General features: G+C 33.6%; 2 protein-coding genes across 2 annotated transcripts in view; both read left to right on the plus strand.

Annotated features, from left to right (window-relative positions):
- The first annotated feature begins 3 nt into the window (after positions 1–3).
- Positions 4–18,150, plus strand: part of LOC148949811 (U6 snRNA-associated Sm-like protein LSm4) — a 50,010-nt gene continuing 31,863 nt past the window's right edge. The window contains exon 1 of the mRNA XM_089093111.1: positions 4–101. Coding sequence (XP_088949237.1) covers positions 99–101 — 3 coding nt within the window. The 5' untranslated portion in view covers positions 4–98. The remainder of the gene's footprint in view (positions 102–18,150) is intronic.
- Positions 18–16,858, plus strand: LOC148949812 (protein-lysine N-methyltransferase SMYD4-like). Its single transcript, XM_089093110.1, has 2 exons — positions 18–101; positions 15,015–16,858. Exons 1-2 carry the CDS (start codon positions 99–101, stop codon positions 16,809–16,811), a joined length of 1,800 nt encoding a protein of 599 aa, XP_088949236.1. The 5' UTR covers positions 18–98; the 3' UTR covers positions 16,812–16,858.

Below are 18,150 nucleotides of genomic sequence, written 5' to 3' on the forward strand. Positions count from 1 at the left end.
ATTCTTCTAGGTCAGGGTGGCAACCCTGTATAGAATATTATCTACAAAGTTCTATTTCAATTGGTTTCCGAATTTTCTGAGCAGCCTGGGATTTAAAAATGGTAAGCCATACAGCATATCCCCCTTATGAAGATCCCTTGAAGAAATATAGGTCCCATTGTCATTAGAATGGCTGTTAAATTTATGTCCACCTCCCATCCTCACGAAAACAACCATTTGCTGAACATACTGTTATATTCCTCAATCCAGCTCTAGGCCTAGGCTACCCTGTATTTAATAAGCTTAGGCCTACCTTTCATGGGTGTAGGCAGCATATTGTCTAGGGAGGGGGCTGTCGGTAGTGTGCTGGAGTTTTATCAACTGCTTTTTCAGCCATATCTAATGTAAATTTGAAGGTGTAGGGGGGGGGGGCAGCTGCCACCTCCCTAAGCCCATGCTACCTTTGCTGAATCTTTATTTTTAAGGCTTTAAAAGATTAAAAATTCAAAAAGTATGGTAAGTTTATAGTTCACACCATCATTTAGTGTTAAGGTGGAGGAGTTTACATTACTGACCTTCAAATAAGATGAACATTGACCTATCATTTGATGCCTCTTTTATGCTCTTTCTGAATGTAATTATTGCTTTGCCAATGTAGCAAGCCAAATATAGGTCTATAGGTGAGGCTCATCATCCTGGTAAAGTTTCTGAAAATTTTGGTGCATACAATGCATTAATTCTTGATTGTATTTTCCCTGTTACCATGACATCTGCAGAGCATTCTTTAACATGTAAAAGAAGCTTAAAACATGCTTCCAAAATCAGAGAGGAAAGGGCAGGTTGAATGGTCATGAAGACATTTGTATCAGTTGGAATGTCAAGGTGAATATTGGTGATGTTCTAAGTGACTCTAGGAGGAAATAAGAAAAGATTTATTGCTGAAAAATGGCTATCACAAGCCCAGAAGGGCCGAATCTGCACTTTAGCGTCAAATACAGCAAAGAAAGAACAACAAAAACAAACAATCAAACAACGACAGAAAATTATAAAAGGGTTAATGTCAAATACGTAAAAACGTTAAAAACAAAGTACAAAGTAAACTCATAAAATTAGAAGGCTAATGTCAAGTCAGCAAAAATGCCCAAAAAAAAAACTCATAAAATTAACAAGGGGATAAAGTAGAATTAAAACAAAAACATAAGTTAGTTGGTGACTAAAAAACATAAATATAAAACCTCCAAATTTGCAAAATGGGCATTAAAATTAATAACTATGAGGTAAAGAGTAAGTGAGGGGGGGGGGGGCAGCGGAGATTCAGTGGTTGAAAATGTCAACTATGTAAGGGATAAAATTTCTTCTATATCTTTCAGTGCAAACTCTTATTGGGGCGAGAAGGGGGATTTTTGTTTACACAGAATGCGGGAGGCGGGGTCGAAGGGGTGAATATGGACTGGGGAAAAGGGGAGTTGTTTGAAAGTTATGAAGGGCATTGTTAGCAAAAGGCAAGGTAATTTTTGCTCTCCTTTCCAACATGTATAAATCAACATGTATTAAAATGTAAGAAGTATTTATAATGATTTTTTTTTGTATATCTCGTTCAAGGATTAACAAGACTAGAGCTCTTCAATTTGGTTAATTAAAAATCATTTTATCTCTTATATAGTAATAAATAAGCTGAAAAAGGAGACTGTGACAGTAATATACTTAGTTGCTGGCAAGTTCCTGGACTTCTGGTAGCTTTCAGATTCTGACAAACTTTTGCAGCATTTTGCTAATTTTTGGCTTCCCTGGTCTTATCTCCTCCTTTAATTTCTGGGGGATATGGGTTTATTTTTAATAACCCATATTAACAGATATAACCCAACAGATTAATTTTCAATCTGTTGATATGGTTTTGTTTTCAATTCATTTGTCAAATAATGAAGTGCCTGAGAAGTTTTCAATTGAGAAATGCCTGAGTTTTCAAACACATTTGGTCCTCAGTTTTATAGAGTATGAGCAAGCGTTGGATTCTGTTGATAGAAGAGCTTTAGTAAAGGTTTTATCCTTGTATGGTATACCAGAATAATACATTAAAGTGATTAGTGTTATGTATGAGAATAACACTGCTGCAGTTAAGGTAGGAAGTGAGGTTAGCAGCTGGTTTTGTATTAAATGAGGAGTTAAGCAGGGTTGTGTTCTATCCCCCTTTATATGGATTATTTTGATGGACTTTGTTTTAAGGAGCACAGGAAAGGCAATGGGAGACCATGGAATCAAACGGGGAGGAAAAACTCTCTAGGACTTGGATTATGCTGATGATTTAAGCATCTTAGATGAAAGTGTGAGCAAAATGAATGAAGTTTTGGAGGTCTTGCGAGTTCAGGGTGCTAGAATTGGTTTGAAAATTATTGTTAGGAAGACTAAGTCACTAAGACTAGGAATAAGTGAAGATGAAAAGGTCACGTTGGGTAATGAAAAGATTGATCAGGTGGATAGCTTCACTTACCTTGGTAGTATTATTAGTAAAGATGATGGGAGCAGTGAAGATGTTAAAAGTAGAATAGCCAAGGCTCAGGGTGTTTTTTCACAGTTAAAAAAAGTTTGGAAGAATAGGAAGATAAGTTTGTAAACCTAGATTAGAGAATTAGAAGCTACAGTGATGACAGTGGTCAAATGTGGCTCTAAAGCATGGGCGCTCCAAAAAGAAGATGAAGATTTGCTAGATGTTTTCTATGGAAATTACTTAATAATTGTTCTGGGTATCTAGCTGACTGACCGTATTTCAAACAATAGGCTATACGAAAAATGTGGTTCAATACCGCTCTCTAGGGCTATAATGAAAGAAAGATTGAGGTGGTTAGGGCACATTGTGTGGATGAAGGATGACAGATTGCCAAAGATTGTCCTTTTCAGCCAACCATTTAGGGCTAAAAGGAAAGCAGGTTGTCCCTGTCTGGGGTGGGAGGACGTCATAAAGAAAGATTTAAAGGAAATGGGAACTTCCTGGGCGGGTGTAAAAAGGGAGGCTTTGAATAGATTGGGGTGGAGGAGGAGCATGCATAGCTGTGTTGGCCTCAGGTGGCTTGGTGCTGTGGTGATTTGTTAGTAGTAGTAGTAGTGTCAAATAGCATTGATAGTGGCAGTGCTAATGGGATGTGAACTTCCTTTAATAATTGTGGTTGAATACCATCCAGGCCAACAGAATTATTAGGATTTAGCTTTCTAAGTCAAGATTCCAGCTCAATCTTATCCACCATTATTGCTGATATTTGAGTATGAATTTCATAATATATAGTTTTGGGAGGGGTATCATCTGGTAGTGTGAATCTGAGGTAAACAAGTGGTTCAAGGTGTCTGCAATTTATGAGGTTTCTTTGATTAGATTTTGTTACAAGCCAGCTCTGTAACCATGCAGGAGCGGATCCAGGGTTTGTTTTTAGGGGGGAGGGTGCAAAATAGATTGATCCAATAAACTTGCATTAGGAGCAAGTTTAATTAACACAAACTTGCATTAATTAGTTAAATTACCCTACTTTACACTACATTAGGGGGGAGGCGCCCCCCCCGCTCTGGATCCACCACTGTAACCATGTCTGTCAGATTTCTAACCTTAGACATGCTTCCAGAACTTCTTGGGGTTGATTTTGAGGATGCTGTGATGTTTTTCTCATATTCCTCTGTCAGTTCCCTAGACAAGGCTAGAGCTTTGTTCCTTGCAGTTTTAAATTTTACTATAATTCAGTACTCAATAATTATAAGTACTAGTAATATATGCTGCTCTGATGATCCCCCCCCCCCTCTCCTGGAATGTTTTATCACTGGACACAGGCTATTGAAGAAGGACATACCCTTTTAGCAGTCTTTTTTGATGTAGAAAAAACCTTTCAAAGCACCATACATCACCTGCACATTAACCAGCTGCAGAAACTGAGTCTCTCAAAATAATTTTTAAACCAGGTAGAAGCATTCTTGAAAAACAGAAAACAAAGAGTGAATTAGAAATATTATATCTGAATCCATCAGAGTAACAAGTGGTGTTGTATGATGAGGTGTGCTTGAGCCTCTCTTCTTTCTTTTATTCATCAATGAAATCAATAAAGGCATTGTAAGCAAACAAAAATTTGTGCAGATGATACTAAACTATATAAAAAGATAATATTAGAGTAATATGCAGAACAAAAATATTGAAATATTCAAATTTATGTACCCATAATCAGTGATGTAAATTTCAAAAGACATTTTCAGTGGTTTCATAATATCTAGGGGACACAAACGTAATTCAATGTAAGCATGAAATGAGTACAAAAAACAACAAAAACAAGCTCAAAATGAACAAACTGGACCGTCAAATGAGACATGATCAAGAGGACAACCTGAGAAATGTAAATGTACAAATGATAATGAACAACCTAGACCATCAGAAGTGACAAGATCAATCCAAGCAGCTGAGGCAAAAGACACTGAAAAAAGGTCTGAAGCAATGATAGACAAAATTAGAGACCAAAGTAATAAGTAAGTAGTGAATAAGTCAAAAACAAAATAGAAGAAAATAGAAATATGCAGTTAAAAGATAAATGACAGCAAGAATCACAACAACTCAAAAACAAAAGTGAAGAACAAAAGAAAATATGCAGTTAAAAGACCACATCAGAACAAATGAAAATGAAGAACAGAGAAATGTGTGGTTAGAAGATATACAACAATGAGAACAAAGAAATATGCAGTCAGAAGATAATCAGCAGCAAGAATTAAAAGCAACAGTAGGAATCAGAACATGTCAAAAATGAAAGTGAAGAACAAAAAATTGTAGGGTAGGCAGACATGCTAAAGCAAGTATCAGAAAGTGTCAAAAATGATAGTGAAGAACAAAGAACTGGGCTGTTAGAAGATTGTAAGAATCAGAACAAGTCAAAAATGAAAGTGCAGAAAAAAAATTAATTATGTTAGAAGAACAACACGATCACAATCATCAATGCCAACAAATTGTGGCTTAAAACCCATTAAAAACCTACAAAGTAACCATAAACTATGCAAGTATTATTTCCAAGTCATTGGGACCCTTCAACTCTGTATGTATTCAGTGTGGAATCCTCCATTATCCCATAGAATAAGTAGCCAACAAAGATGAATTACTTGGGGGCTGCTGCCTGTTTGGTCAAATTGCATTCCTGCATCAATGATTTCCAAATAAATTTGTTCGCCCTGTTCTAGGACATCACTTGCTCTCAAAAAATTCCACAATCAAATACAAAACTGGAACTCAGGTTTTGCTTTAACTTCATTCAACATAAGTAATGACCAAACCATAAATAGTTGTAATGTTTTCAGCTTCAAAATAGCTGGACAAATTTATCAAAATCAATTTAGCCGCACACCCCTGAATGTGATTTTGAACCATATTCATATGGCCAATTGTACTGTTTGACCCCAATAGTGATGTTAAAGAACACATTTTCAAGTTATTAGATTAGTCATTACCCAACAGATCTTTTGAAAAATATACTGCAAGACACAAACAGCAATGCTAAAGGTTACATGAAAATACAGTATATATACATATATATATATATATATATATATATATATATATATATATATATATATATATATGTATATATATATATATATATATTTATATAATAATAGTAGTTTATTTTTGACCCACCAACTTTATAAAAAAGTGGAGTAACAAAAGAAAATAAAAGGTAAAGACATACAAAACAAAACACATGCAAAACAATATCAATATAAAGAACTACAAATGCAAATCAAAACAATCGCAAAAGAGGATGAAAAGGACCCAACCGCTTGCAGGCCTCATCTTTTAACTTGGAGTCCGACTTATTATATGAAATCAATATATCAGTTGCATTAAACATTCGAATAATCTTACGGTTTCTATACCAATTGAGGCAAATACAAAAGATATTTACAATAACAGAAATACAAAACTCTAATATCCTGCATATCACTAGTATTAAAAAATGGGCGCAAACCTGATAGAAAAAGAATGGAATGGTTGCAGTATGTAGAATAGAGTTTAGTCCATGCCTTATGAGAATGTTGGCTGCAATTTGGGACAATTTTAGCATAACCTGCTTTAAGCTTCTTCTTAATATCTGCAAGTGCACTAGCATGAATAGCTGAAATAGAAGAGCAGATACTAATCCCAAAAGCTTAGAAACAAACTGGGTAGACTTATCTAGGGTAAATTTTGAATGGCTAATAAGTAATAAATCTTCTGCATAAGCAATATAAGATAAATTAGTTAGACCCATAAAACACAACGGAAAAATACAAGAAAGCACAGGGTATAAACAAGCATTAAAAAGGTATGGTGACAGAACCCTCTTGCCTAAGTCCACACCAAATAGGAATATTACCAAAAAGGATCTCTCCTGACCAAAGTCGAACATATGAATTTGCATACCAAAAACAAAGGACACATATAACAGAGGAATTCACTCCAAGCTGGGTAAGAGAATACCATAGTTGGCTGTGACAAACCAAGTCAAAAGCTTTTGAAATATCTAACGCACATATATGCACTTCAGATCCATCTGTTTGTGCTTGAATTAAAAAAGAAGTAAGAATTCGATCTGCATGTTGGCATCCTATATTTGGTTAAAACCCAAATTGATTGGACACATAATCAACTTTTGAAAAAATTTCAGGAAGCAGGACATATTCAAAAACTTTGCTCAGCAAACAGGCTACCGTAATAGGTCTATGTGATGTGCAATTAGTCGGATCTTTCCCATGTTTAAGAATCAAAATTACACTCCCACACAAAAAAGAATCAGGTATCAAAGATTTACATAGAGAAATTTGAAATAATAACTGCAAATGATAAATCAATTCTTTTGAATCAATATGAAGGTGAAAAACACTAATACCATCAATATCACATGATTTAGATTTTAAATTCTTAACACAACAAATCACACGGTCAGCAGAAACGGGAGGCACATGGCCTTGGTAAATTTTTGCAGGTAATACATAAGAACAGAGGCCAACAAACTGAGAGTGAACCGCATAATTCATGATATTAAAAATCTTATTATAATGATTAATCTAAGAGGCATTAGGGATCCGATCAGCATTAGGAGGTGAATCAAATTTCGCAAGATTAATCACTTGTTTCCACTGACTAGAGGTGGATTGACTAGGTGCAGGGCCCAATCAGATTTTATTTTTTTGCAAGGTCCCCTCTATATATTAAATTTTTAAGTAAAATTCAAGTCCAGCAAATATATATATATATATATATATATATATATATATATATATATATATATATATATATATATATATATATATATATATATATATATATATATATATATATATATATATATATATATATATATATATATATATATATATATATATATATATATATATATATATATATATATATATATATACATATATATATATATATATATATATATATATATATATATATATATATATATATATATATATATATATATATATATATATATATATATATATATATATATATATATATATATATATATATATATATATATATTTATTTATTTATTTGCTGGACTTGAATTTTACTTAAAAATTTAATATATAGAGGGGACCTTGCAAAAAAAAAAATCCAATTGGGCCCTGCACCTAGTCAATCCAGCCCTGAAAACATGTCAAAAATATATATATATATATATATATATATATATATATATATATATATATATATATATATATATATATATATATATATATATATATATATATATATATATATATATATATATATATATATATATATATATATATATATTTATTTGCTGGACTTGAATTTTACTTAAAAATTTAATATATAGAGGGGACCTTGCAAAAAAAAAATCCAATTGGGCCCTGCACCTAGTCAATCCAGCCCTGAAAACATGTCAAAAATTTCTGCTTGTTGAGCTTTCACAGTTGCTTTCTGTTTCAGTGCATCCTCCCTCCCTGCTTCCTTATGCCTGAACATAGCCATAGTCTAAGTACAAAGTTTGCTGACTTTGTTGGTTTGCATTATTTTTTGTGTTTATTTCTTATCAACAGTTGGCTCATAGTGCCATTTTGAAAGCAAACCAATAAAATCAGGAAATTTTAGATTTAGTCTCTACCTATGTTTAAACATCATTGGAGGGGGGGGGGGGTTACTTGGATGCAGCCAAACTTAAAGGAACTCTGAAATCACACTAAATCGAATTCTTTAAATTAATATAGTAAGAATTCTGATATTTTGTTGTTAGAAAATCTGAAAAACAAGTGAACATTAATTTTTGGATTTAAAAAAAACAGAATTATATTACAAGGGGCATAAAGAAATAGACCGAATGTCTTTAAACAAGGTAATGGCAATTGTTCTCAGATAATCTAAAGCAGTACTTATGCTTGTAGGTGACTTTTTAAAGGTAAAAAAAACTTATATAGATGCTATCATGTAGAAGTATTGGAGAAATTGAGAACAGTTGAAAAGCATCCAGTTAGGCCTCATTATGGAATCTTCTTCTATTGCAACAATTGCCTGGTGCATCCTTCATGTGTTATGAAAAAGTTATGAGAAAATTTTGATGGGCATTGCTGCCACCTTATAGCCCAAACCAAGTCCCTTCTGTTTGTTTTTTTTATGCAGAAACTTCAAAGAACATTTGAAAGGCAGCAATTTTTAATATCACTTGTCAAGAAAATATTTGTCCAGGTTTATTTTAAAGTGGTCTAAGAAGATGGACAAACTACCTAGAGAAGCTTTGATGAAGATTATATTAAAAAATGTATTCAATATTACAGAAAACTAATTAAGAACTATAAAATTCTGAGTATTTTACCCTTATATAATAGCATTTAATTCAGAAAAGGCATCAAACTAGAATGCTAAAGTCAAGTCAAGTAACAGGTCTATCTTCACTAAATCTTTCAAGCCTTTAGCTAAGCAAATGTGAAGCTAAAAGCTTGAAGAGATTGCCCATGTCCCTAATTTGAGCTTCAGATCCACTGCAGAAAGTTTCATTAACTTTACTTAACACTTAATCTGTGATACAAAAATATGCTGATATTGAACTCTACCTATAAGTATTTGTCTGAAAAATTCCTTAATATTACTGGATATATCAGAACTTTTTTGCCTTCTTTCTTCTTCTATTAAAGGGGTGAAGATTTTTTTTTTCATTATGTTGATGCATTTGCAAGCTGCTGTTAATTTGAACTAAATGTATTAAAAAAAATAGAGTATAAAAAACAGGGTCCCTCTCATAAGGGTTAGTGCCTGGCATGTAGATAATGCAAACTACAATGTCACTAAGTACATATAGCAAAACTAGGCAAAAATAAATTGACATAATAAAAACTAGAATTATTAAAAAAAAGAAGAATTAAGAGAAAGAGTGACGTTATAATATTGTTCAATATAATTAGACATGATAAACTGAATTATTTGAAAACTTCAGAAAAGAATGAAGCCCTCCAAATATCTGTTAAATCTACTATACCTATGCATCTTAAATCTAAGTACCCAAGGACAAGCTGTTTCTCTTAAAAAAAAAGCTGCAATAAATGGATTAAAATCTAAATATTAATGATGAAATAATGCCAAAATTTTCCCTGATTTCACCCCAATCCCTCAGTTTCAATAAAATTCCATGGATATTTATTGTTTTTTTTTTCAGCAAAACTAACAATTAAGTGACTTTAGGTTGCCACATTAACTGATAAAGTTAGTATTAAACAAGATTCTGATGCATCTGTTGACTAATAATCACTTGCTGTTTCCAAATTTCCAGCTTAAAAATTAAAAACGTGCTAAAAAATGAAGCTAATTTTCATCACTGGTGTAGCTAGGAGGGGCTCGAAGAAAGGACCTTGACCTAAAGGGTGTTGTTTTGTAACTTATTAAATAAAAAATTAATAGTGGTTTCGAAAAAGAGCCTTAAACCCCTCGAAAATGACGCCGAATCGAAATAAAAAGTCCACCATTGGAATCAGCATGGTCAAAAATCTTGTATAGGATAATCCTCCACCTTGAACAACAAGGAAAGTCACTTTTTTGTATGTGTAGCACTCATGTGTCTCCTTTTTTTTCTTTTCTTTTTTCTACCAGGGCTGGCAGGAGACCAGAACATCATAGAGATATGTTTAGTAGCTCAAAAACAAAGTTTTTCTGAGGGAAGTAAAGAGCAAAGTTGAAACTTATAATGAAAAAATTACTCCACAGCCTATCTAATATATAGCCTATCGAAAAACTGGTGACAAAAAACCAACAGGTGATATTTCCCTATGTTTTTAGGATTATAGAAAACTAGCCCTTTACTGAAAACACAAAACAGTATAGGAGCTTTGGCACAGTAAACCATTCAAGGAAACTTTTAACAGAATGAGAATAAAGCCTTCTAGAATTGTTTCTTATTTTGTTTGTTTAATTTGGCATCTTTTCTGCACAATGAACTCAGTCAAATGATTGACTGTTGTTTTGGATCTCAAAAGGATACTTTATTATTATTTTGTGGACAAGTTCAAAGCGAACCAATTTTGATAGTGTTAGGACTACAGACTCGCTTTAGAATTTGTATCATAGCTAAAATTTCTCTGTTATATAGAGAGAAATAACCGGATTTCCACAGTCCATATTATGGTTTATTTGTTCTTCATTTCAATCAATCAATCAATTTGTTAATACTAAAAGAAAACAATTACAAAACGTAAGGTTTTTACACGCCCAAGACGCTTAGCCTGTAAAGGGCCAACAAAAAAAAATAAACCACTTTTATAAAGCACAGAAAAAAAGCACATGCATTTACAAGCACATACAAAAAAAAAAAAAAAAAAAAAAAAAAAAAAAACTGGAACAAAACAAGGACATTTATGAAACAGTGGATTTAGAAGGAAACTTAACATATAACTAAAAAAAAAATTAAATGAAGAAAAGAGATTAAAAATTAGGATACAATTGAAAAATATTTAAAAATCTGAAAAAAATATTTAATGAAGAGAAGATTGACATATAAATTAGGATAGAATTCAAAAAAAAAGAAAAAAGGGAGAAAAATCACTAAACTGGAAAGACCCGGTGAGAAACTGCCTTTGCAGAGAGATAGAGGGACATTGGGAGGGATGGAATTCCATAGTAGAATTGATTGATAAACAGGAGACATCTGACCTGCTGTTGATGATTGTTTAGGTAAAATAAATCTGCGTTAAGAGCTATGTAAAAAAGAAGAGTACCTTCCTGAGCCTGACAGTAAGAAAAACTGCTGCAGAGACGGTGGAAGTGTACCTAGAAAAGCAGAATGCGCTAAATAAAGGTAACTTTTACCCACAATACGATCCAGCAGAGCTATTCCAGTATCATTATAAAGATCAGAGGAAGGGTAAAACCGAAATAGAAGAAAAGTAGCCTTCACTGCCCTATTTTGGGCTCTTTGAAGTGAGCAGAGAAGAGATTTATTAGTACTACCCCAGACAGAACAGCAATAAGAAAGGTAAGAAAAAATAAAAGCATAATAAAGAGAAAGCATAACATCTGGGGGAAGAATTGAGTTAACCCTGAGCAAGGTCGAAGATTGGCGGAGGACAAGGGAGCGGGTATGAGCTATATGGGGTTTAAAAGAAAGAAAACAGTCATGATACACACCAAGAAATTTCACTGTAGTAGCTTGCGGTATAATATCATTCCCATAAGTCAGGATGGTTGGCTCCCTTACGTCTCTCATACGATAAGGGGTCCTGAAGTGTACAATGGCACTTTTGGCTGCTGAGAGTCATACCATTTGACCAGCACCAATCTTTTACTTTATCAAGAAGAGCTTGAGCTAGGGAGGTGGCAGATGGCAGATCCAATGCAGCAATGAAAAAGTTACTGTCGTCAGCAAAAACAATAGGGTGCACAAGCGGATGAAGACCATCAACAAGATCATTAATATAAATTAAAAACAAAAGTGGTCCAAGCACAGAGCCCTGTGGGACACCTTTCCAAATAGGCAAGGAAGAGGAAGAAGTGCCATTAACCGAAACATACTGAGATCTCCCTGAGAGATAAGACCTAAACCATTCAAATGGGACTCCATGCACTCCAAATAAGATAATTTAGGCAAAAGAACAGAGTGAACGACCATATCAAATGCCTTTGAAAAGTCAAGAAATAGACTCAAAACACACAAGCCCTTGTCAAGATTAACACGCACAACCTCTGTTGCATCGGAAAGTGCATACAAGGTAGAAGAACTGGGACGAAAGCCATACTGATGGTTAGTTACGAGAGAATTTCCTGCTGTCCTATTAGTACTAAATACAAATGAAGAGAATCTACAATACGCTACTTTTTCCACGACCTTAGAGATTACAGGAAGAAGAGAAATAGGTCTATAGTTTGAAATTAGCGATGAATCACCTTTTTTTATACAAAGGTAAAACATTAGCAATCTTAAATAAATGAGGAAAAACACCAGGTGAAAGAGAGAGGATAGTTATGTGTGAGATGGGGTTAGAAACAAACTGACCAATTTTTTTAAGAACATTACAGCTCAAACCAAAACCATCATTTCAAGTAGGCTTATACTTGGTGAGATCAAGATGTTACCTGATAAATCAATCCATTATCTTTGTATGCTGGTTAATGACTGACCCTTCTTAACATAATGTTTATTTTTATGCCTAAGTTTTAAAGGTAATTTAATTGTGTATTGAAAGTTATTGATATCACAGCTCATGTAAGACTATGACAAACAGCATAGATTAGTTTGTTGTTGTGAGCCTATGTACTAACTTTTGACTCCCAAATCAATATTCTTGTTTTTTATACTTGGCTTTTGTGTTTTCAGTAAAGTTAAATGGTTTACTGTGCCAAAGCTCCTATACTGTTTTGTGTTTTCAGTAAAGGGCTAGTTTTCTATAATCCTACAAAGATAGGGAAATATCACGAGTTGTTTTATTTGCACTAATTTTTTCAATATGTATTAGGTAGGCTGTGAAATAATTATTTTTGTTTGTTTTAAGTTTTAACTTTGCTCTTTACTTCCCTAAAAAAACCTTGTTTTTAAAGTAATTTGTAGAAGAATTCATGAAATTGTGTTTTCTAGTTTTAAGAGCTAGAGATTCAGAACGTGTTTTTTACCAGTCATGATCAATCCCAAGCTACCTCCAATCAGCTCAAGATGGCTATGGATGTAAAAAATTTTTTAAATATCAGTAATAAGGTTGTGTGATGTGTTGGATTTGATGGTACAATTTTTACCAAGATTACTTTTTTTGGGATGCTTTGCCCTTTCCTTAAAATTAGCAAATATTTTTTGGGCCCACAACTTTTTATGTGTAATTTTAAACTTATTGAATTTGAATCATCTCAAAACATCATAAAAAGTGAATTTTTTTTGCGTGTATATTATTTTCCATTTTGTACAGTTTAGATTGCTTTTAAGCATGAGTCACCCTTTACTCACAATTCTTTGCCATGAACCATTTGAACAGCAGAGTTTCTGTAATCATTGCGTATTTTTTTGTATAACTGGCTTATCAAAATTTCCAAATTCAGATTTGACTTGTTAATATATAATCAGGGACATAGAAAGAAAAATAGGACCTTCAGGCAAGGAATTCTAGGAATTTTGAGATTTCTGTAGGCTTTCCTCCAGTATAAAGTAGTTTCCATATATTTTACTCATCTTTAAAAGTTGTGTCCCATTCCTTGATGTATGCCCCTCTAAGATAAAATTCTACATGCTTCCCTATTTGTAATTGCGAAACGTTTCACTCATATAAAACGAAAAAAAATCTGAAATGTAATCAAGATACATCAAAATTACAACTACAGTTCATGCAAATTCAAAATTTAAAAAGCAACAGGGTTTAAAAAAAGTATATATGCTTCTAATCCTAATATTGAAATTTCTGCATATATTACTGTGTTTTTGCAAAATTTTCAGGGGGGGGTCTATTGGGTATTCATCTTCTGTTTCGCTTTTCTGTGTGATCCAGCTTAGAGTTCTGTAAAATACTATTTAGAATGCTTTTGGTCAATATTTGTGATGCTTTGTTATATTTGAGTGTATTTTGTTGCAGTGCTTCGAAATACAGTTGTGACTTTCAGGCAGGATTTCATGATGATGCTTTGTGATGCTTTGTTATATTTGAGTGTATTTTGTTGCAGTGCTTCGAAATACAGTTGTAACTTTCAAGCAGCATTTCATGAAGATGCTTTGTGATGCTTTGTTATATTTGATGCTTTGTGATGCTTTGCTATATTTGAGTGTATTTTGTTGCAGTGCTTCAAAATACAGTTGTGACTTTCAGGCAGCATTTCATGAAGATGCTTTGTGATGCTTTGTTATATTTGATGCTTTGTGATGCTTTGTTATATTTGAGTGTATTTTGTTGCAGTGCTTCAAAATACAGTTGTGACTTTCAGGCAGCATTTCATGAAGGTGCTTTGTGATGCTTTGTTATATTTGATGCTTTGTGATGCTTTGTTATATTTGAGTGTATTTTGTTGCAGTGCTTCGAAATACAGTTGTGACTTTCAGGCAGCTTTTCATGAAGATGCTTTGTGATGCTTTGTTATATTTGATGCTTTGTTATATTTGAGTGTATTTTGTTGCAGTGCTTCGAAATACAGTTGTGACTTTCAGGCAGCATTTCATGAAGATGCTTTGTGATGCTTTGTTATATTTGAGTGTATTTTGTTGCAGTGCTTCGAAATACAGTTGTGACTTTCAGGCTGCATTTCATGAAGATGCTTTGTGATGCTTTGTTATATTTGATGCTTTTTTATATTTGAGTGTATTTTGTTGCAGTGCTTCGAAATACAGTTGTGACTTTCAGGCAGCATTTCATGAAGATGCTTTGTGATGCTTTGTTATATTTGATGCTTTGTGATGCTTTGTTATATTTGAGTGTATTTTGTTGCAGTGCTTCGAAATACAGTTGTGACTTTCAGGCAGCATTTCATGAAGATGCTCTGTGATGCTTTGTTATATTTGATACTTTGTTATATTTGAGTGTATTTTGTTGCAGTGCTTCGAAATACAGTTGTGTTCTTTCAGGCAGCATTTCATGAAGATTTTGATGACTTTAATACAAATAGCAAAGAGTGGCAAAAACATGGAGGAGGGTGTATTTCATCATTGTATAATAACCTTGGATTAGACGCTGAGACTTTTGTTCAGTGCAAAGATAATAAAGAACAGTATACAAGGTTTCTGCAATGTCACAATGCTTGGTATCCAGTTCCTGAGTTGTCTTTTCAAGAAAAGTCCTTGGAAGAAGCTGAACAATACAAGTCCATTGGAAATAGCTATTTTGCCAAAGGTGCATATGAAGATGCCCTTGGCTTGTATAAACAGAGCATATTAAATGCCCCTAAAAAGTCTGAAATTTTGGCAATTAGCTATGCCAATAGAAGTGCAGTATTTTTCAAATTGGAAAAATTTGAGTATGCCCTGCTGGATATCGAAGCTGCAATAAAAGAAGATTATCCTGAGGATAAACTTGAAAAACTTCTATTAAGAAAAGAAATGTGTTTAAAAGCAATTTCAGCAAGAAAACATATAAAGAAAAGTTTTGATAAGTACGAGGACCCAAAGGTAACTAGAGGAAACTTAATGTACCCTGCATTAAGTGATAGGGTACAAGTCCAAGTTTCTGAGAAAGCTGGACGGTATCTAACAGCAAAAGAGAATATCCTTGCGGGTGAAATCCTTTTAGTGGAAGAACCCTTTGTGCTTGTCCAAACACGAAGCCTTTATCGTATAACTTGCCACTATTGTAGTTCTTTAATTGAAAGAGCAGTGCCATGTGATCTTTGCGCCAAAATAGCATTTTGCTCTGAGAATTGTAAAAATTTAGCCACATTTCATAGTTATGAGTGTCAAGTGCTTGATTTACTGTTTGATAGTGGCTTAGGAAAAGATGCTTTTATTGGATTAAGGCTTATAACGCGCTATAACCCAGATCAATTCATGAATGCATTAAAAGATGGCGTATATTCGGCCGTCTTGGAAGCTGAATATCATCCTGAATTTAAAGAAAGGACAGAGGAGGCAAGAATTGTTATCACCTCAAAATTTTTAACTGATCTTCTGAAAAAAGTGGGTTTTCTCAACGACAGTGATGAAATGCACGTTGCACTTCTAATTATGCAGTTCTTAAGGTCCATTCGTTTTAATAAACTGACAGTTGATAAATTTCTAAGCCATGATCCAGAGGAAGAGATGTTTGACTTAGCTGTAGGTATGTACAACACGTTCAATCTTATTAATCACTCTTGTGACCCAAACGTCTTTAACTATTTTGTGCGAAATAAAGCGATTTTAGTTGCGAAACGGCCTATAAAAGCTGGAGATGAAGTTGCGTTTTGTTATGGACCAAGATACCCAGCTGTGCCCAAAGATGAACGTAGGAAGGAACTAAAACGCGACTTCCAGTTTTTTTGTGAATGTGTTGTTTGTATGAAAGATCCAGATGTCAGAATAATTCAAAATTTAAATTTAAAATCCTTCACACAGAGAAGACTTTTCCGTTGTCCTTCTTGTGACAAACTTGGACTCCGAATAAAGCAGGAGTCAAGGACATCATTATGTAAGGAGTGCAAAAGTAGTATTGATTCAAAAGCATTACTTCATCAGTGTCAGAATTTTATTAAAAAGCTTGAAGGGGTGAATACTAGAATCGGGGAGGTTTTTGATTTGAAGGATGTGCCAGTCTTGCTTTCTTTGGTTAAAGATTTTGGTGATGTTGCTGGTTGGCCCTCAGAATATGGACTAAAAGCTGAAGAAATGGTGATGTATCTGATCCGAAGATGTGGAAGCAGTCAGGAAATCAGTGTATCTGATAATAATTAAAAATTTTGTTCCTATAAAGAAAAATAAAGTGAAAAGATTGAAATGTTTTTATAATTTCTGTATGTTATAGTATAAAGGTGTGCTTGGCTCTAAACCTAATAAAGGAGGAGGGTACTGCTTCAAAGGGGTAGGGCTGAAAACCCCTTAATAGTGTATTTTTGGGGCAATATTTCTAGAGGGAAAAAATTAAATATTTTCAAGGGGGGGGGATCAAATATAGCTTGTATGCTCAAATAGCTTGAGGTGCTTCTCTTTTTTTTTGTGAAAATTTTATTGCTGCTCTATGCTAAAGATATGTTTATTTTTATTTTGTAGCTTCTGAAACATTTTTGCCTGGATCCCAGCTTTGATAAAACAGTAATTTTTACTTGGTCATGGTACTGATTAGCATATTAGTATTTATTGTATACAAACGTTTGGCCTATCTGCTGATTAATTTTAAGTTATTACATTATGTAGATATAGGAAAATACAGGTATTGAAAGCATATTTTTTTACGTTCTTTCGGATTTCGTGAGTGAAAGCTTTAGATAAGTATATGGTTTTATTCGTTTATTTGGCCAAAATAATTTTCTCAACAGACATAACGCGTTGTGTTGATCAAACATTGGCTATATAGTAAATCAATGTCATTTATCAGGAAACTCCGAGTAGAAATTGGATTTATTCATCATTGGATTTAAGTTGGGATTAAAAGACTGTATTTCCTTGTAAGCATCTCATTTGCCCTGTGACGTTAAAAAACTCACATTCCGGCGAACGAAGCATAGTCATTGAAAAAGGCATCGCTATTCTAGTTCTCAAAAAAGAGAGAAGTGACCAAAAGCATCTAATTAAAGCTTGGGCTAAAAACATTGTTGTGGGAGACCATGAACCAAAAACACAAACTACTATATAACATGATTTACCAATAACGTTCCTTCAAATTGAACACCCACCACCAGAGTTTGTATAATAGCAGTGGCAGGGGTTATAATGGATAATGGTGAGCTTACCAGGAAAGATCTTGGAAACTCATGGAAAGAACCGGTAAATTCCCAGAATTTGAATCTTACCTTTGTGCTAACGTCAACACTGGAAAGTTTGAAACGTTTTTCATGTACAATGCTACACCACGTCAAAGGTGGGGTTCCACAGACGAGGTTCCGAATGAGCCTTCTGAACAATAAAAGCTTCCTATTGTAATATAGAGTATAGTTACAGAATACCATATATACAGAATAACTTATCACATTCATATATTCTAAATATTAGAGGAATGATTGAGCCTTCTGAGCCGAATGAGCCTTCTGAACAATAAAAGCTTCCTAGTGTAATATAGAGTATAGTTACAGAATAC

The sequence above is a fragment of the Artemia sp. Qi Xiang Cuo genome, chromosome 8, assembly GCF_049724085.1.
Source record: "Artemia sp. Qi Xiang Cuo chromosome 8, ASM4972408v1, whole genome shotgun sequence".
Taxonomy (NCBI): Eukaryota; Metazoa; Arthropoda; class Branchiopoda; order Anostraca; family Artemiidae; genus Artemia; species Artemia sp. Qi Xiang Cuo.